Genomic DNA, 21,271 nt, shown 5'->3' with positions numbered 1-21,271 from the left:
ACAAGTGGGCGGCACATTTGGATCTAGGAGTCCTTGGAGCCAAAGAGAAGAGACAAAGTAGTCAGGCAGAAGGTGCGCTCGGCAAGTCGGGAAAAGACCCACCTTTTAAATACAGAGACCAGAGAGAGATGAGGGATCACAGCTCACACTTGCTGGGCATGTGGGCCAGGGACGGAGTTACATGCCCTTCTGACATTTTCTCATTTGATCCTGGCAGTCATGCCGGGTGGATACTATTATGATGCTCGCCTTACAGATAAGGAAACTAAGAATTTGAGAGTAAGTTAGTAATTTGCCCAAGACCAGAGAGTTAGTCCGCTGCAGAAATGAGAGTCAAACCCAGGCTATCCATCTCCACATCTGGGGGCCGAGCCGGGACGCTCGCCCTGCAGGGCAGTGTGGGGCCCTCCAGGGTGTTTCTGCAATAGATGCGATAGGGATTTTTGTAGGACTGTGTGTCTTCACTTCTTTCAATACAATTCCTTAATATAGGCACAAAAGCGTAAATGCATTTGAAATTCTGTAAAAGCAGTTCCTTGAACCAAACAGTCTGTCCACATGCTTAGTTCTTTGATGCTCTAATTTCCTTCTCTGTGTAGCTGTATAAATATTGCAAGTTCTACCAGGAATGAGGACACGTATTTTCTCAAGCTACAGCCAGTAATTTTAATGCATCCCAAACCCATTCTAGTACATTTTTATTTACTCCCCATAAGAAACACGAAGCTGATGTCTTTGGTCTCTCCATTCCCATGCCTACCCTTATACAGGAAATACTCGTACAGCCTTCCCGGACAACAGAGCCCACAATGAAGACCTCTGCTGAGAATATCTCGAGGACATTTTCACCTGCCTTGTGGTTCTTTTCTTCCAACTAATTCTCTGTGAAATGCTTTAGGAACTGGGTGTCCTCTCTATTCAAGACTATGTACCATTCAACAGTATTCCTCAAACTTTTAATTTCCACAAGCCACTTCACACTCATGCAAATCACCAATTTTAGGTAAAAGTTCATTACAATTTTTTATAATAAAAACATCACATTCTTTAAAAAAAAACTTTTTATTATGAAGAAATGCAAACACCTATGAAAGTAGAATATTATAATGAACGTCTAAGTACCCATCACTCAGCTTCAACAATGACTGACTCCTGGCCAATCTTGTTTCAACACTAGCCCATCCACTTCCTCTCTCCTGTATTAGCCTGAAGCAAATCCCAGATAACATATCATTCCATGCATAAATATTTCTGTGTCTGTCTCTAAAAGATATGAATCCTTTCTTTTAACATTACAAGACCATTATCAACACTAAAAGTATTCATTCATAAGAGTTCCTAAAACTCATCAAATATCAAATTTCCAATTGTCTCAAAAATGTGTTAATTTCTTTTTGTTTGAATCAGGATCCAAATAAGGCCTGCACGTTTCTATCAGACGGGGCATTATTTTAAATAACACTAAGCATTTGTAAGAGGACATCATTTTCAACCTCTTCCCAGGATACCTGTCCTCTTTGCTCTGGCTTCCTTACTCCATACTCCATTACCTTTCATTTTTACTAAGTTAAGCACTCCCAACTCACAGTTGCAGGTCACTAGGAACAGCATCAAGTACCTAATGTCACTTTTCAGTGGCCGTGGATTCAGAAATGAGAGATTTCTCATTGAAAACACTTTCGGCTTGATTACAGAACACTTCCAAAACCCGGATGGATGGATGCTTTAACCTTGGTGATGGGGGCAAAATGCGTCCCCCTCATCCACATGGGCTGCTCCCAGCTCTGGAAAGCATTTGTCTAACATTACAGGTAGTTCCAAACTGTGCCAGATGATAGATTGCACTCTTCCTCTTAAAGTGAAGACCAGTATCAGATATTGGGAAAGTCAGACTCCACTCACAGCAGATTGGGCCTCATTTTGATCTTATGAAAACAATCTGGTTTCTCAGCTAATTGTTTTCTCTTTTAAGGGACTGAATTTATCCTTTGGATACTACAGGCCAGTGCCAGAATTGACAGGGTCTCTGAGACAAGTCACCAGTGGGCGTGCTGTGATGGGCTAGGTCAAACACCATCCGAAGTTGTGGAAAGGCCCTCTGAGGGCAGAGGGGAGAGCAGAGGTGTGAGGGTCAGACTATTGCAAAGAGCAGTTAGAAGGACACCAAAGACGTCCAGGCAGGAGGCGACGTGTTCCTGAAGTTGGGTACGAACCAGGCTAATAGAAGAGAAAGGATCAGTGTGGACGAAGTGGGAGCTTGGGGACCAATTGAACATGGCAGGTAAAGACAGACGAGGGCGGAATTGTCAGTGCCATTCATGTTTCTGGCTCCAGTGCTGGGACAGTTTAACAAGGAATCCTAAATACACACACACGAGGGACCCCTTTCTAAACCGCCCATGGGCCTGGGGTGCACAGAGCCAGCCGACCTGTGATTAGAAAACATACCGCACGTGAAGTACTCTTTGCAGTCACAGCAAGGGCCTCAACACTGCTTGCACATCAGAATCGTCTGGGGAGTTTAAAAGACACTGTGCCCCACCCCACCCCACAGCTCAGGCCAGTCGAATCCGAATTGCTGTGTGTTTTGACATCTTCCTCTACACCTCCCCCCGCAGAAGCGATGCCAGCGTACAGCCGGGGCTGAGAACCACTGGACCAGGCATGGACAGTGAGGGCTGTTTCAGCACCAGATTACCCGTCTGTTCCAAAACCAGTGGGAAGACTCCTTCCTGGAGCTGCTCACAGCTCGAAGCTGAGTTTGGCTCAGCTTGGATCCCTCTTGCTTGGGGTGAGAGAAGTGACCTGACCTTCGGAACTCAGCTCTGGCAAAAAAAAATGCTGGCAAGGAAGGCCTGGCAGGGGAACAGGAAAGAAGGGAGCCAGGTGTCTGGCACACGTGCTTCCCCTCTGCCTGTGGAAGGGGGGCAGTTCTCACCCTCCTGTGCGTCACATTCACGCTGGGACACTTGTCAAATGCAGATGCCTGGGCCCCACTCCCTGAAGGGGTTAGAAGGTCCAGGGTGTGGCCCAGGAATCTGCATTTTAATAGGTCCCAGGTGACTCTGACAGAGGGCTCATGGCGCACACACCCCTCCCCTGAAACCTGGATTGACCTGCAGTGGTCTGTGGGCCCCCATGGTGGTTGCGTGCCAGGCAGGGATCCTCTTTCCTCCCAGACTCTGGCCCAGGGTAGTCTGAACAGTTAGGACCAAGGTAGCCCCCAGCAATCAGTGTTAGAAATGATTAGAACTTCCATTTCTACAAGTGGTTAGAATTGGATACTGGGACACCATGCAAATGGGGGGCACTTCATGGAAAAGAAGTGGACCTGCCCCAAGTTTTCTCTGTGTAATAGACGGTGGAAGCTGAGCAGGAAGGGCCCTCAACTCACCCCTTGTTTCCACCAAGAGGGAAATGGGGGGTTTTCCTAGGCAGCCTACTGGCAGGAGGGGCAGGAGTACGAGCAGGATCCCAGGAAGCAGCCTCTGGTCTCTCAGAGAACTTCGTGTCAGCTGTGGGTTCAAAGTGAGGTTCCTGGGCCAGCAACGCAGCATTTCTAACTGGCAGTTAGAAATGCCAGTTCTCGGGCCCCAGCCCTAATCTGCGGGTCAGTCGCTCAGCATTGGGGCTCCGCCTGTTACAAGGCCTCAGAGGTTCTGTTTGCACCAAGGTTTAAGGACCCTATACCACAGGCTCCAGTCTTCAGTGCTCATGGGCTTAGGGAGGGTTCCCACTCTCCTGGCCATCACTGGAGGGGGAGGGAGAAGCCACACCACACCCCACCTCTCCCCATTAGCTACTGGGAAGGGGCTGGGTGACACGAGGGGCTGCTGCACCAGGAGGAAAGGAGGTCAGGTTCTGGGCCACTGCCACCTGTCCGGCAGGCTGCTCCTTCCCCAGCTGCTCCTCTCCCAGGTGCCCCTCAGCTTTGTTTATCCTTTCTCTATGCCCCAAGGAGTGTAAGAGGGGCTTTCCCTCAAAAAGAAAAGGCACCTGGGGGGCTAACCTCCCCGCCCCGCAGCAGAGGTAGCTCTGGCCCAGAAGCCCCAGGGTCTGGTTCCGCCGTCCCCTAGAGAACTGCGGGGACAGGCTCGGAGTACGTCTCCTCCCGGCCCAAGCACGTCCCCTTCTCAGAGGACGAGGTCACGAGCCCTGTTCGGGAGCAGGCAGCATCCTAGACCAGGATAATGGCTCCTCTAGTCTTGGAAGGGGTGAGTGTTCACACCCCATATCTCCAGAAACTGGCCAGGGCAGTGCTTTAGGCAGCTCAGGCTGCTCTGAATGACAGACCAGGCGGCTTAACTAGCAGACACGTCTCTCTCGGTTCTGGCGGCTGGGAAGAGTGGCTGATTCAGAGGCCGGGGCCCAGGGCAACAGGGCGAGTTACTCAGCTCTTCTCCAGCCCCGATCCTGGACTTCTTTCCAGCATTCTGATCAAAGACAAAGACGAACATGCTCCAAGAGGGAGCCACCAGGATCAGGGGCAATCCAGCCTCACTGTCAGGACTCACTGTAGAGTCTTTAAACATGTCATAAGAGAGTTCACAGCTTTGAAGCAAAAATTCGAGCACTTACTTAGGTTAAATTAAAAGCACAATTTTATATTTTCTTGTCAAACAACTTTACTTGCGGCAACAACTGAAGTATAATTTAATTCAACAGGAAACATCACACTTGGAAAGAAAACATAGAAGAAAAAAAAACCCTTAAATTAAAGCCAAACATTCTTTCCAAGGCACAACACTGACATTTCCAGATTGACAGCAGAATGAGTTTGTTTCCATGAAACAAAATCTTGAGTCCAAAGTCTGCCTTTGAAACAGTTCTCCACTTCACTCCCCTCCTCCAGGCTCAGGGAACGATGCTGGTGGCCTTCCTCAGGGCCAGGTAGCCAGTGACCACGTCGGACGGCAGCCTCCGAATGTAGGAAAACTCTTCGATGGTGCTGAAACGCAGCTTGCTCTGGGGGTCAGTGTAGTTGGCCTGGGGGAGAAACAGGCATGGAGAAGGCAGAAGGTGGTTGTTGGAGGTGATATTCAAGTTCAGGTTTAAAATTATTTTGTTTCACTGAAAGTGAAATATATCTTCATCTGTCACCAAGAACACTAAATTGCTCACTTTGGCAAAGACACGTGAGCTTCCCAGACTTGAGAAATGCTTCAGGGTACAGACGGGAAAGGGAACCCCCAAATCAGACCCCGGGCCTCAGGGCCACACGCAGCATGTCCAAAACTGAATCTGCGACGATCCCTGCCTTCAGACTCCCACCTGCTTCAAACACATGTTCCAGATCTGCTTCCCAAGGCAGGGAGGGGCACCACCCGCCAAGTGCACTCCTCTCCCGCCCTTCCTCTCCCTCCCCAGGCCACTGCCATGGCTCCCCGGGCTACACTGCAGTGCTGGACCGTCCACCCACAGCCTCTTCCCCTGGAAGGGACGGCCACCCTACATCTACGGCAGGGGCATTGTCACAGCTTGCAGTTCTGATCATGTCTTTCCTCGTGCAACCTCTCAACAGCTCTTCTCCATTCTCAGGACAAAGGGCCAAGTCCACAGCACGGCTCCTCAGACCCTGCCTGGGCCCCCTCCTTCCTGAGCCTATTTCTCAGCCACATGTCCCTACTCTCTGGATCTGGACCCTGGCTCGAAGTCCCTCCCTCCTGTCATGCCCCATTCGCCCTTTCCTTGCTCAATAATCTCCTGCCCATCCTTCACGACTCAGCCCCAAGTCGCGTCATCTGGGAAGTCTTACGTGCTCCCACAGGCCTCCACTCTCATATGCCCCTCACCACATCTGGCTCCTGCAGAAGGCTTATCTCTGCTGCTTCTACATTTATTATCTGCCTGATTCCCTGAGTGCAGTCCAGGCTGAGAAGCGGCTCCACGAGGCCAGAACCCTGTGGCTGGCTTATCACTGACTCCTGGCTGTGCCGTCTCCTAGTGCGATGCAGAGTGCACGGCGGGCTTCCAGTTAGTGTTTGTCCGGCGAATGAGGGATGAGTGAATGAATGAACAAATGGACGATCAAGACAATCTCGGGAAAGAAAACTTGTTTCCCACCAACATGTCCAAATCCCCCTTTGGTCTTGTTCCCCCCATGTGCCAAGTGGTGAAAGTAATTCACTTACTGTACCTCCAGGCACATGGCTTTGACAGACTTCGAAACAGAAAACCCGAAAGTGAGTCATTTGGAGCTCCTCTCAAAAATTATAAAAGATGCCATTAATGTCTAGACAGATAACATCTAATTACTCAAGTGTGGATTGTCTGCACTGGCGCTGATTATCTCTGTGTGGACCAGACTCGCAGCAATGCTGAGATTTAACAAGGAAGGAGGCTCGATGAAGCAGCACCAAGCTGGAGAGAACTCAGTTGTCCTGGGTTTCTCACAATCTCAAAAGTCTTCAATTCCACCACTGGGGACCTCCCTAAGGTATTTGATGTCTGTGTGTCAGGAAAATGAGATTATTCCTAAAAAGCTAAGATTAATTAAAGCTCTGTATAAAACAAAACTTTGATCCTCTGGCTTAATCTGGCTATTGCCTTTCTGTACTGCATTTCCTTTAATGACAGTCACATGAAGGAAGGCTTAACTAGAAAAACAGTAGCAAGTCCCTATGAGGGCTCCTGCCCGAGGCAGTGAGATGTCCTAACAGGCAAGGAGGCTGCCCTGCAGTTCCGAGCAGGGGTGCAGGCGTATGTGTCTGGCTTTGATCATCGGGCCTCCATGGATGAACCAGCTCTGGCCTGGCTCCATCCCTGTGGCTGCCCCACTCCCACCCTGAACTGTGCCGAGCCAGCCCGCCCAAGTTCAGACCTCACTGCCAAGAAGACTGCTGAACAAATAATGCGGAATACAGAATACCACTGCACCAACAAAAAGGCCAAACAGAAACCTGAACAGATGGGACCCGACTCCATGTTCTGAACAGAGAGAAGGAGGCTGAGTGACATGTCTGAGACGAACAAGTGAAGAACCTCACCCCTACGCCTGCCCTCCTCTGGACGCCGTCCCTCCAGCCTGGGGGAAGCAAAGGCCCCCTTCCCCGAGGGCAGGCAGCAGGTGGCTTTACTGCCTCCCTTGTTGCAGGGGGCAGGCAGTGTTCACTGCTGCCCCACCTCACCCAGAGCCTCGTAACAAGGGCTGAGTGCAGGTATGACCCCGCGCGCCTTCCTGCCAGGCCGCAGCGCAGGGGAAGCAGCCACTTGGCAGGTTGGAACAGAGTGGTCAGTGTAAACACCAGCTGGGCTTTACTGTTTAATTATGTCACTTTAATTTATGTAAGTAACAGGTGAACATATTCTCCGCTAAAAAAGAAAGAAAACATTACGAATAAGCCTGAAGTCCCCTTTTACCACCATCTACCATCCAGAAGTCTTGTGCCTTCTCCTGAGGAAGGCACTGCTAGGTGGGCAGCCTTCCAGACTGTGTTTATACGGACCCGTACACACACATAGAGACACACCAGAGAAGTTACCCGGTATTTTTGTGTGAGTGTGTACTGATTTTCACTTAAGTGGTACCAGGTCCTTAAACTGCTTTGCACCTAAACAGTACATCTTGGAAGTTTATCCACGTTGTTACCTATACATCAAATTCACAGAACAGTATGAACCTCCCCCGCCCCGCCCCACCGGTTGACCTTCACGTTGTTTCTAATATATTGCCAACACGTTTTCTCATACGCATTTCTGCATGAAGCTCCTTGTACACACTCTTTTTCTAGGGAGCTGCGCAGAAGGCAGATTCCTGGGTCGTCAGCTTCTGCTTTTTGGTAGGTAGTACAAACTCTCCTCCCAAGAATCGGGACCAATGTGGACTCCCATCTCAAAGTAGCCACGGAGGAGGGTATCCGTTTCTCTGTGTTGGTGACAAGGTATGTAACCAAGTGTCTTCATTTCTTCCCTCCCTGATGAGTCTTCTTCCTAATTATCAGTGAAATTGATTATCTACATAGTGGTCATCTGTATTTCTTCCTTGTGATTGTCTGTTTATATCCTTTTAGCTGATTCCTCTACAGGGTTGTCTTTCAATGATTTGAGAGAGTTCTTTGTATATTCAGAATTGCTTAAGTCTTACATTCAGTGGGGCAAGAGGTTAGTCATGTGTAACATGATGAGTCCTTTGCCAGTAACATCAAGGGGCCTGGAACAATGCTTTTCAAAATGATTTTCATGCTTCCCAGTGTGTGTAAACAAACCGCTACCCTAACAGATGAGCTGCCTGATAATGGGGAGGATAAGGCGCCATCCTAAGGAACCACCCTCCAAGTCTGCCCATAAACCACGTGGTCCGTGCTGCAGGCTCAGCACAGAATGGTACCGGGAGAAGTTTCCACCTTGGGCCTTCACAGAATAACTGGTGCCAGACTAGCGCTCCTTCTATAAACAACTATTAAAATGGGTCAAAGATATGAGGCAACTATCTTCAGGCAGTAGACAAGAGATAGCCTGAGACTACAACATTTCTCTCAAACTGAAGTCCCCTCAGGGGACCTTAACAAGAGATACATGCCCATGAATGGATGCAAAAAGAAACCAGTGCACACACGCACACATGTGTGCATGCACGCGCACACACATACACACACACCATTTGATAGTGCTTCCACTCCCTGTTTTTAAGGATCATTATATTTAAGGTCTGTGCTAACAAGCTGGTAGTACACGAGGAGGCTGTGCTCTTTGGAGGAGAAAACATGACTAATTCAGAGAGGAAAACTAACATTATGTTCAAAAATAGGATGAAAAACTCAAATCTTCCCCAATGTAAAACGCCCATCATTAATTTCATTTGTTATAGAAGTTGGAGTCATACATTTTCATAAAAGGATAAAGCATTTAAATGATGTATATGAGTTTTAAAAAGTGAAGTCTCATTATTTCTACGATTATGAGAGGAAGCCCATCTTCCAAATTTAATAATAGTGAAAAAGGAGAGTGGAAAGTTTCACACTTAGTCTACATTCTGCAAATAAGGAAATGACGTTCTCAACCCAAGTCCCACTCATCCAACTACACTGCCAGTTTTCAACTGTGTTCCCTACGAGCACCCACAGGGGTCCCTGAGGTGGGGAGTGGGGAGAAGGACGGAGGACCAGATCCACATGGGACCACAGTGGGTAACTGGGCCCCAGAGGATTCTGTAAAAGATTTCATTTGGAAAAGGGATCGTGATGCTTAAAAATAAGTTTGAAAATCATGACTCTTACCATAGTGCCTCGTTACAGAAGTTTAACATCTTTTTTTTTAAAGTACAATCATCTCTAAAATGCAGGAAAATTTTTAAACTTTAGTAGTAAAAAAGAGAAATCATTGGGTTTTTTTGGTTTTTTGATGTTATCATATAGAATTAAGAAGCAGAGGAAGGGGAAGTAAAAGTCAGGCCTCCTGCTTTCTGGAGCAGTCCTCGCTCCGGGCTGCCCACACGCTGCCCCTGGTTGCGTGAAAATAAATGCGTGAACGCTTCAGCACAAACCCATTACCTATTCAGAGTGTACAGCCTCCAGGCAGGACCAGTGTCGATATTCAGCACTGTTTGAACAGACAGGACTGTGAAATCTTTTCAGTTCAGTGTTGTGAGACGTAGAGATGGAATTATACTCACAAGAAGACCTGAGACATCAGAATACTTCTTGGCTGGTTTGAAGGACGGAGGGGCATCAATACTGAAGTCTAGGGAAAAAAATAAAAAAGAAGATAAACTGGCTTTAAAACATTCAGATCTCTCCCCCACACACAGCTTTTTTTCCCCTAAAATACTGTTTGAAAGTATTCCCAAACTTTTTACTTTGTGATTAAGTACTCAGAGCATTCTCCGAGGGAAATAATGCAGGCGGTCTCAGACCAAGTGCAGGCTCCAGAGCGAGCTCTGCCCTGTCCCCAGGGACCCTCGACTCCAGCAGAACCACTGGAAAGCTCATCCGCCCACAAGCCACTCTCACTGTCTCAGGCTGCACGGGCTGATGGTGAGGAGATGCCAAAAACCCACTAATTGGATCTGAGCGTCCAGACACTGGACACACCACACCCAGGCAACTGACTAGCTCACTGGTCACCCGTCTGAGTCACCCCCATGAAAGACGTGCAGTGGGGCAGGAGATGGAAGGAACTTCGAACTTGTACTTTCCAGTGAAGTTGAACAGAGCACATAACACAGATTTGGAAATCCTGCAGCATAAAGCATTTACTCGGAAAAACATCGGCTCAGAGAGTAAAACAGAGTTGGCCTCTCAGATGGTTGTTAGAAACTCTCCTAAATCTTGGGCAACCTTCTTGGAAACAAATTTTAAGAGTAGACTTCTGAATAAGAAATTGGTCTGACAGAAACACCAGTATTATCATATCAGGACCTGCTTCTCCAGATTGAAATGTGAACAGTGACACTAAAAACCACACATCCACGACAACACAAACAAACAAATTCGACACAGATATAGCTATGAGGAAATATACAGATAATCTCCCTGTATTGAAGCCACTGTAAAGTTCCTAAGCTAAAAACTGTTTCCTACACAAATGCAAACACAATAAAATAATGCGGGCTTGTTATAAGAAAGTTCCTAGTCTGAACATTATAAACACACAGAAGGCTCTGGACAGCTCACAGTTAGGATCGTTCAGTTGCCATGGCAATGCCCTTTCCGAAGCCAGAATCTGCTTCAGGTTCTTCCAGGTTCTATTCTTCTTGCCAGCAACTGCACCACCATGGCCAGAGTGCTCGAATGGAAAACGTGGATTAGAAGAAACAAAAGTCAACAGAGATGATCATTTCAAAATCTGACATTTATGCTTATTCATAACCGTAATAAACTCCTCATTCAATTAGCAATCACTGTACCCTAAGGCTTTTTAAAAAACTATGACACCATATACTTTAATCTTACTTATAAAAAACACAGCTTTTGGATTGTCAAAATGCATGAGTTAGTTGCTGATGGAGTAGAAATAAAAGGTTATTTTTTTATATGCACATAGAGAATCACATCCTTTATTGGGTCTAACTTTATGGAATTCACTCATGATTTCCCATTACTTTAAAATAAATTTACCACAAAGATTTAAACCCATGACCACATCTTTAAACTCCCTTCCGAGGACATCTCCGCCTTGTGAATTACTGGTGCTCCAGGAAAACCCACGTAAGCCACAATCATGGCACAGCAAGCCTTCTGGAATTTTTTTTTCTTTTTTGTCTTATGACGGATGACAAAACAAAATGGAAAGAATACTAAAAATCTGTTGCAGGCACTGTAAACACTGCATTTTCAAAGCTAATTAATGAAAAACAAACTTTAATGGTATAATCTGAATCACGTAATTTATCCTACGCCTCTAGAACAAAAGGAAGAGCTGCCTATTTCTACTTTACAGCCCAGTGGCTTCGATTTACCTAAAGAAATTACTGAGCAGCACTCCCCTTTTAGGTCATTATTTCAAGCCTCATCTAAATCTCATGCAAGACCAATGAAAAAGCAACTTGAACAATCATTGTGGAAATGACCTACCCTCAACATAGTATTCTTTAATGAATTCCACAAAGGACACCAAAATCCTTGGGAACCGGCACACTGGGAGATGGCAGGAAGGGCCCTTGTTCTCCTGCCCCCGTCCCTCCCACGCAGCCCATGGCAGAGAAGGCGGTGGCTTGGACGGATGGAGAAGGGCACACCTGTGCTACCTGGGCTGCGGGCCCAGCAAGATCAGAGGCCAAGGTGTGGGTGTCCGTTGTTTTTTTTTTTAATTTATAAAACGCCTTCGATGCTTACCACAAAGTTGGGATCCTTAAATGGCAAAGGTCTGGCAGCTTTTTCCATAGGTCCTGTGCTAAAATCCGAGGGCACCATTTTATTCTCACTCATGGCTTCCATGCTGATACCCTTAAAACACAGTAAGTATGAGGTCAGTTTCCTGTAGCTGAGCTTCCTAACTCAGCTCCTCACAGGACACGAGACGATGCCACAGGACATACGAGGGAAGACAGTGCGTCCAGAGCTCCAGCAGACGGCCTGCACCAAAGGAGAGCCTACCAGACCGGGAGCAGCCCCTGCTGGCCAGGACCCCAGCCACCAAGCTCCCTGGCACCCCCATGGACCACTGCAAGGTAGGTGCTATTATCCCCAGTGTACAGAGGATAAAACTGAGGCTCTGATGGACGGGTTCAAGGCCACACAGTGACTGGCTCTGGATTCAAACCCAGGTGGCGCCAGTTCCAAAGCCCCCACCATCTCCATGACACCACACGGCCCCTACTCCTGCTGCTCTTACCACACTGTGTCATTAAGACAGAAAAGGTCCAGCCGCTCTAAGGGGCCCATTAGCTGGAGGACCCAGGCTCGAGCTGGGGTGCATGAGGGCACCCCAGGATGGGGCGTTACTGAGGAAGGAGAACGGAGGGAGACGGGGAGGGAGGGCCACAGGTCAACTGGCTGCGGCCACAGAGTGTCCTGACCAGCAGGCTAACGTGCTTTACAACAAAAAACCTTTTAAGCTAAGAATCAAGAAGGAAAAACAAGCCAAAGTAAGAAATCACTTCTGATCTGTAACGCAATTTCCAATCTTCCCAGATTGCAATAAAGCTGCTGTGAATACTCTGCACAAGCCTTTGTGTGGACATGTGTCTTCACTTCCCCTGGGTAAATGCACCAGCAGCAGCAGCGCAGGAGAATTCTGGTTGTATGTGTGTATATATATATATATACATATATACATAAATACATATGTATATATATATATACATATACACACATATATACGTATATACATAAATATATATTCCACCCCCAAGAATGGCATCCGTGTTGGGGGAAGAGGGGCGAGGGAGACAGGACCACTCGCTCTGCTGCAGCAGTTCTCTGAGCAGCTTCTTCTCACACACCTTCACAGACTCCTCTCCAGGGTCTCTCCCGAGGGCCTGTGCTCTCCCTCTCCTCTGCCCACGACCCCTCTTCTGTCTGGACTAACCCTCCCTTCATGCTGCCCCCAGTCACAGTCTTTCCTTACTTTTCCCCTCTCCAAGGCCTAGCTCAGATGTCAACTCTCTAAGAACTAAGATGCTCCAATCTCTCATCCTTTTCCCAGCATCTGTAGCCACAGTTCCCTCTCTCCCCTCCTTTCCCTCTTCCCTCCCACTGTCCTTCGCCTTCCCTCAGCCCCTCCTCAGCTCTGAGGCTCAGGGGAGGCCTCTGTGGGACACATCTAGCCCGGTCCGCTCTCCACAGCACAGTAAGTGACACGCTTTTAAATGTAAGCTTGACGTCACTCCTATTTACAGCTGGCTAATGCTTCCCACTGCCCTGGGGATGAGGAACAAATTCTGGTCTTTTGGCCTCCTCCCCCTCCCTCCTGTATTCTGTATTTTCTGGTGCAAAATCCATGGAGTCATTTTCTGTACAGCACAAAGAGTTTCCAAGTTTTCCATTTTATTTATGCTTCACTAAAATTTCCATCAGGATTAGTCCCTGTCAGTTTTAAGTTTACAACAAAGATTAGATTTAGCAGTCTGTACGTAACTAACTTTTAAATTGCCTTGTGATTTTTCCTTCATGGTTATAGCACTTCCAGCAGGTACAAGGGTTCAAGATCAAGGTGGCAGCCAGGTTAGCATTTCCTGAGACCTATCTCCTCAGCTTGTGGATGGCCGTCTTTTCATTGTGTCCTCGCATGGCCTCTCCTCTGTACACCCCCAACCCCACCCCAGTGTCTTTCTCTCTCTTTATAAGGACATCAGTCATATTGGATTAGGGCTCCATCCTTATGACCTCATTTAACCTTAATTACCTCTTTAATGGCCCTATTTCCAAATATATTAACATTCTGAGGCATATTGGGGGTTAGGACTTTGACTTTTGAATCCTAAAGAAACACAATTCAGACCACAATAGCACTCGAAAAATGATGGGGGTGAGTTAAAGGACACAGGAGTTGGTTTGAAGAGGTCACCACTAGCCAAATGTGGGCAATTTGCTCAACATCATTAGTCATTAGGAAAATACAAATCAAAACCACAATGAGATGTCACTTCACACCCACCAGGATGGCTATAATCAAAGACATAATAACATGTGTCGGTGAGGATGTGGAGAAACTAGAACCCTCATACATTGCTTGTGAGGATGTAAATGGGTACAGTCACTATGAAAAACAGCCTGGTAGGTCCTCAAAGTGTTAAACATAGAACTATCATATGACCCACTAATTCAACTCCTAGGTATATACCCAAGAGAACGGAGAACATGTCTATGCGAAAACTCATACACAAATATTCATAGAAGCATTATTCATAATCGCCAAAAAGTACAAACAACCTAGATGTCCATCACCTAATAAATATGCATAAACAAAATGTGGTTTATCCACACAATGGAATATTATTCAACTGTAAGAATGAGTGACGTACTGATACAAGCTTCAACATGGATACACCCTGAATATATTATGCTAACTGAAAGAAGCCAAACACAAAAAGCCACAAATTGTATGATTCCATTTATCTGAGGTACCTAGAGAGATCGAATTCAGAGATAGAAGGTGGGTCAGCGGTTGTCAGGAGCTGGCAGGACAGGGGAAAGAGGAGTGCCTGCTAATGGGTAGGGGTTGCAGGTGGGGGTCATGGAAATATTCTGAAGTGAGACAGTAGTGATGGCTGTGCAACTCGGTAAATATACTATAAAACACTGAACTGTACACTCTAAAAGAATGAGTTTTATGGTATGTGAATTCTATCTCAAAAAAGCTGCTACAAATAAATAAATTTATGAAAGAATGAAGAAAGCTAATAATGGATTGTCGCCCATAGAATAAAACGAGAATGGATGAACATAAACATGACTGTAAGAATGAATAAGGGAACAGGAGAGAAGAGGAAGACTTGGGCAGGGGCGCAACTGCAGAGGCCACTGAAGAAAGCAAGTGCCTCAGCAGCCCGTGTGGGTTGGGAGGTCAGGGAGCTCTGCCAGTGGGAGGATGCGCAGCGGACAGGTGCACATGCTGAGAGGAAGGGGCGGCAGTGGGAAGAGAGGGTCGGATGTCTGCATCGGCCACTCGGGTAGTAAGAAGGCAATGAAGGTGCTCGAGCACTGACTCCCAGAACTGGTCCTCTTGTTCATTTGCTCACCCACCCTCACCTCTTCCCTCGTCAGCAGGCCAGACCCCCGCTGAGGAGTCAAGCTGAGGATGGGGCAGAGAAAGGATGCCATTCTGACATGAACTGGGCCATGTCATTCCAGGGCCGTATCCTGCCTCTGAAACAGTGATGGCTCACTTCTCTCTCTGACCAGGTGCAAAAGAACACCCCACTCTGAGCCCAGAGCTGGGTTTTCTGCTTTTCTTTCCCTTCTAAACCCACCCTGCTTGGTACTGTGCCCCCATTCTGCTCCCTTCCCCGGGCTTCAGCCAAGCTAGATCCCTGGGTCTGTTAGTGATGGACAGGAGAGAGAGAGAGACCTTCAGTCAAGGGGAGGACCGAGTCTGTAGGCTGGGCTGCAGAGAAGTAAAATTTGAAAACATGTAGAGTTTCCATGTTACTAAACCATTATTAACACTAAGACTTCACAAGCCAAACTGTCCCGTCCAAGACATGAACGCCCAGAGATCAGAAGCAGGGACGCCCAGCCCTAAGGGCTGTCCCCTCTTTGTAGCACTAAAAGAGCTGATTAAGTCCCAGGAGGAGTAGCCCAGCCTGCCATCAAAGTGCCTGCCCCAACTGAGACTGGAGTCAGGGAGGCCTCAGCGCACCCAGCCCGAGAGCCCAAATAAACGGCTTCACGTCTCCAGACGACAGCCTGCAGGGCGGACTCAGACTCAGGGATAACTGGGGCCTTCTGTCTGCGATTACAAAGAAGTGACACAAATGCCCTCTGTCTCATCACTCAAGTGCCAAGTGCCCAGTTACAACCACCTAATAGTATTCTAGATTCAAGCACCTGACTCAGTCTAAAACTTCAGGGGTACTGTCGGGTAACTTGAAACAGCAAAAAAGTGAGATGCAGCCTAGTGTTTAATCAAGTCAGTTAAATAAGCACACCTAATTCCTTGAGAAGACTATCAACACAAAGGAAGGGGCATGAAATGCTAAATGAAAAGCAGGGCACACAATGGACACCAAATGTACACAATGTACACTGAGCAGAATTTATGGAAAACCGTGGACATGTGTTCCACGTGGAGATACACGTAGAAAACACAAATTATAATGGTTTTGGGGGAAGAAGACTGGCTGATGTTTTATGTCCACTTTGAAAATGGAAAAAAGAAAACTAACATTATGATGATTTTTTTAAAAGGCCGGATAGTATGATTGATTTTTTAGATGAATAAATCAAATCAGCCCAGTATCCTCTGGCTGTCTCCAATTACAGAAGATTCTACCCTCATATGCACTTGGCACTGACCTTTCTAAAGAAGAAACTGCTGCCTCTCAACTTAGTTAGATGTGCTAACTGCTCAATCATCCCAAATCAGCCTGTTATGTAACACTCTGCCTATAGGTTAATTAGGTTTCTCCGTAGAACTTATTAACTTGAATAGGCACCTGGAAAGTCTAAAATGCCCCGTATTGATCTAATAAAATTCCTTCCCAAAGTATTTCTCTGCACCTTGGATTTGGTTATATTAGAGATCTAAGCACATGTTCTAAGGTACACAGTAGCAAGACTGACATTAAGAGAGGCGGTCAAGAAAAAACAATGCGGATGCTGGGTACTCCGCCTGGGTTCCAATACTGACTCTACCACTTGTTAGCTGTGTGACCACGGAAAAGTTACTTAACCTCTCGATGCTCCCGTCTTTTTATCTGTAGAATAACAATTCACAGAGGGTTGTTTTGAGGATTAAATGAGACAGTACCTAGAAAATTCTTAGAACAGTAAGTACCTGGTACACAATAAATGCCCAGTAAGTGTTATTATTATTTATCATAATTTCTTTTACTTTAGCACAGTGTATCTGTTCTCCAATCCAAGTTAACACTAATCATTTTCAAAGTATCACAACCAGAATGGATGGGAGATGGCACTTTCCAGATTATGACATAATTAATCAGTAACTACATTAGTTACAATGAAAATACAAATCTAAACAAAGAGTTGTAATTCTGTGACAGTTGGTACAATTTAGCAAACATAAGCACTAAGAATTTCTGCTGAACTAAAGATTCACCTAGGTGAAATAATACAACAAAACTGTTTTAGTACTCTTACACTATTTAATATCATTTTCTAGGGCTGACTATAAATGCTTTGCTCAGAATACTTTTAGATCAAAAATATGCCCTTCAAGTCCTGAGGACTTCCAAGCAGAAAGCCCTTTAAATTTCATCTATTCACTCAGTTTTACTTTAGTAACAGCATGCTCATTCTGGAAAGTAAAACCCACCTGAAGAATCCATCAAGTTATTTTCATCAATTTCAAAAAGCACTCTAATGTCTATGTAAATGTCCTTTGTAAATTTTCACATCCCGTGGAAGTTTTACAGGCACTGCTTTTTTGTAAGCCATAAAATTGCTGGAACTATTGAAGTAGGGAAATTCAGATACTGAAAGACCTGTAAAGTCCCTTTTAACTCAAGAACTACAATGATTTATATAAAGCACTCATTTCCCACTGATGAAACCTGGGGCAATCTGATATATGTGCACCGCCCCGACTTTGGAAGGCCTTCCCCATCCAAACCCACCACCCCTCAAAGGCCACCTTAAGTCCGTCTTCTTCCCCACCTCCTTCTCTGATGACCATCACCTACACTGAGTCCTTACCTTCCTGTGTCCCACCACTAAGGCACCAATACCAGAGAATACCTATAATCAGCTTTGGTACATGGTTAGAAATGACAAGATTTACCTATCTGTTTCAGGTCTTCAGAAATCTAAGATGCCCCTTAAGATTCCCAGCCTCTGGTGTACACACATCTTTCCCCTGTTTTTAAGCAAATATTAACATACGTACCACTGTGAAGGGGTTTTGCAAATATAATTAACGTCTCAAGTTAGCTGGTTTCAACAAATGAGACTATCCCGGTGGGCCAGCCCTAATCACATAAGCTCTTTAAATCTGGGTTCAGAGGTCAGAGACAAGAGAAGTCAGAGACATTTGAGGAGTGATAGGGATCAGACACAAAAGAGATTCTTCACAGCTGACTTCAAAGACGGAGGAGGCCACATGGCAAGAAATGTGGACAGTGACAAACTGACAGCAAGGAGACAGGGACCTGAGTCCTACCACTGTAAAGAACTGAATTCTGCTAACGACCTCAAAAAAGATTTTCCCCAGAGCATCCAGACAAGAAACTAGTCAAGCCAACTCTTTGATTTCCGCTTGGTGACACTCTGAGCAGAGAACCAAACCAGTCCTGTTGTGCCAAGACTGCTGACCTACAGAATCAGGAACCAAGAAATAGATGTTATTTAAGCCAGTACATTTGTGGTCATTTGTTATGACAGCAATAGAAAACTAATACAATATGTCATTCTCCTCTTCCTCTCCTGGAAGGACTTTGGGAGGTTAGGAACAAATTATAATCCATTGAAATGTCTTAAATATACTGCTGAAGACAAAACAGAAATAAATTCTTGCTGCTTGAACTGAACTTAACCAGAACAGAAAGGCTGAGCAGGGTAACAGATAAGGGTCAATTCAGGAAGAATCCAGACAGGCCCTGGAGCAGCACTGAGCTATCGCCTGCATTTGCTGTGGACAAGGGCACTAGGAGGGCATGCCATGTTACAACAGGAAAAAAAAAACCTAAGACTCCTTTCTGGAGACAGAAGCCAAGTGTTTTTCCTTCTTCATGAGATGCTGAGGGTGGGAGTTGGGTAACAGGCTATGTACCTTGGTAGTTAAACCCCAACTGGGAAGAGAACAAAGAGAAGAATTCACTATTCCAGGGAATGCCCTTCTCTTTACAGATTGAAGGTTTGCTGAGGCTGCTGAGATGGAGAAGACCCATAGGGAATAACTACGCAGGCAGCCCTTCCTAATGGGGAGAGCTCTAAGACCACCAGAGTTGTGATCTCCACCAAGCTGGGTTGCTGGGAATTTCCAGCATCCTGAAAGCATTCGCCTACTCTCTGAGCTTGCTGTGGTGGGAGTCATGATCAGTGCTACCTTTAGGGTCAAAACAACCGTTCCTCCCAATGTACTGACTACATGCCTTGACTTTGGCACAGTTGGATATCAAAATGCACTGTGCACATATCAGGAGAAGGTACTCACAATGTATCTGGCAAAGGACTCCAAGCAAGAGTCTATAAAGAACTCCCGTACATTAATAACTAAAAACAACAACAACCCAATGAGGAAAAAAGGCACTTCACAAAAGATATCAGAACGGTCAAAAACAAAAGAAAAGATGATCGATATCATTAGTAATCAGAGACACAAATATTAAAATAACAAAGTACCACTACACAGTCATCAGAATGGCTAAAATTAAAGACAGACGATGCCAAGTATTGTTGAGGATGTAGAGAGACTGGAACTCTCAAACTTTGTTGCTGAGAATGACAAGCAGTGCAACTACTTTGGGAAATACTGTTCAACAATTTCTGAGTTACGTGTGTGTCTACCTTATAATCCAGCAATTCCCCTACTATCCATTTACCCAAGAGAAATGAAAACATCTATATACACAGACTTGTATAGGAATGTTCCGAGCAGCTTATGCATAAGGGCAAAAACTGTAAAATAACTCAAGTGTCCATTAGTTTTGGTATATTTACAGTGTACCAGATGTACTGATACAGGTCATAACATGAAGGAATGAATAACTCTCAAAAACATTGTCTTACAGGGAAATCCAAACAGACAAAAGAATATGCTGTGTATGATTCCATTTACATATGTTCAAAAACGCAAAGTCAATCTATGGTGAGAGATGTCAAAGTAGTGTTTACCTCCGGCAGGGAGGGAAGAGAGTACTGGCTGGAAAGGGTCACCAGGGATTTCTAGAGCTCTTGGAAATGCTGTCTTGATCTGGGTGGTGGCCACATAGGTAGATATATATATGAAAAGTCATTGATCTATATTAAGGTTTGAGCATTTTACTGTACGCAAAGCATACTTCGGTAAAGTATTCTAAAGGGGGGTGAGGTGGAAAGCACTAACAATTACGGACGTTGAAAGCCGCAGACAGTTAAAATCTCTAGAACATCGTTCTGGGTGAAGCATGCCACACCATGTGCTGGAGAGCACAAAGTAACACACTCCATCCTTGCTCTCTTATTGCTTTAAATACAATGCAGGAGCTAAGAAAAACATTCATCTAACTAAGCCACTCTTCTGCTGAAAATTCCTTGCTGGAACTGCGGACTCCAGACTGCCCAGATGCGGTGAAGTCTGTGTCAGGCACTGTGCCCAGAGCTTTACGACCATGATTTCACTGAATCCTCATTAACAGCCCCATGAGGAAAGACCAAACTCACTTCGGGACAGGGAAAACAGAGGGTCAAAAAAGCACTTTTCTAAGGATGAGGGAAATCATCCGTATCAATACATCTTTGTATTCCTCCATACGGTTCATTAGGGCGCTCTGTACCTCATGGGCACTCCGGTCACGGTGAGACACGCAAACTTCTGCTTCACTGAAACTCACGAAGAGTCCCAAGCCTCACTCTAAACGCGACCTCGACGGGGAGGGGCAGTCCTTCTACTAAGTAGCAGTCTCTCCACTTCCCTTGCTCTCCCCATGGACAGTGCAAGGCGGGTGGTTCTTTAACCAAATCCCACGTGTTCATACCAAGCAAAAAGTATTTCACTCGCACCACAGACCCGCATCTACCAGAGAAGTAGCACCGCAAAGCCCGGCGCAGAGGTCCCGCTCCCCTGTGCCCCGCCCCACTGGACCCGGCGCACGCGCCCTCGCCCCCCTCCCCGGCCCTGCGCACGCGCTCTCGGGCCGCTCGGCCCCGCGCACGCGCAGACTAGGCGGCTGACAGCCTACCTGCGCGAAGCCGGAGGCGGACACTTTTTTCTTCTTACTGGCGCTGTAGCCCCCGGCGCTGCTACCGTTATGGGAAGGACTGGCCGGCCTCTTCTTGCTGTTCCGGGCGATCCCCGGCGTGGAAGTGGTGGCCACAATTGGAATTTGAGCCGCCATTCCTGCCCCGCGTCTCCGTCCTCCCCCCTCCCCGCTTCAGGGCAGGCCCTGGAACTTCCGGCCCGCCGGTGCTTCCGCCGTTCAGCTTCTGAAAACCCGGCCTGGACTCGGAAAGCTTTCGTCGACTTCTCTCGGCCGAATCTAAAAGGCGGAGCTCGGAGCCGTCTGTTCCTTCCG

At 46.5% G+C, this 21,271-nt stretch overlaps 1 protein-coding gene across 4 annotated transcripts; it reads right to left on the bottom strand.

Moving 5' to 3' along the window:
- Positions 1-4,578: 4,578 nt before the first annotated feature.
- On the bottom strand, positions 4,579-21,237 carry INO80C (INO80 complex subunit C). 4 transcript variants are annotated; one of them, XM_010977423.3, is made up of 5 exons: positions 20,939-21,237; positions 11,772-11,882; positions 10,611-10,722; positions 9,611-9,678; positions 4,579-4,986 (listed from the first exon to the last, which is right to left on the bottom strand). In XM_010977423.3, exons 1-5 carry the CDS (start codon positions 21,092-21,094, stop codon positions 4,855-4,857), a joined length of 579 nt encoding a protein of 192 aa, XP_010975725.1. In that variant the 5' UTR covers positions 21,095-21,237; the 3' UTR covers positions 4,579-4,854. The 4 variants fall into 4 exon arrangements, 3 of the variants coding, with proteins under 3 accessions (XP_010975725.1, XP_064337579.1, XP_031294814.1); XM_064481509.1 differs by lacking the exon at positions 20,939-21,237 and adding an exon at positions 20,735-20,817; XM_031438954.2 differs by lacking the exon at positions 20,939-21,237 and adding an exon at positions 20,534-20,712.
- Positions 21,238-21,271: the final 34 nt, after the last annotated feature.

This window comes from Camelus dromedarius, chromosome 32 (assembly GCF_036321535.1).
Source record: "Camelus dromedarius isolate mCamDro1 chromosome 32, mCamDro1.pat, whole genome shotgun sequence".
Lineage (NCBI taxonomy): Eukaryota > Metazoa > Chordata > Mammalia > Artiodactyla > Camelidae > Camelus > Camelus dromedarius.
This window is presented reverse-complemented; position numbering and strand designations above follow the sequence as displayed.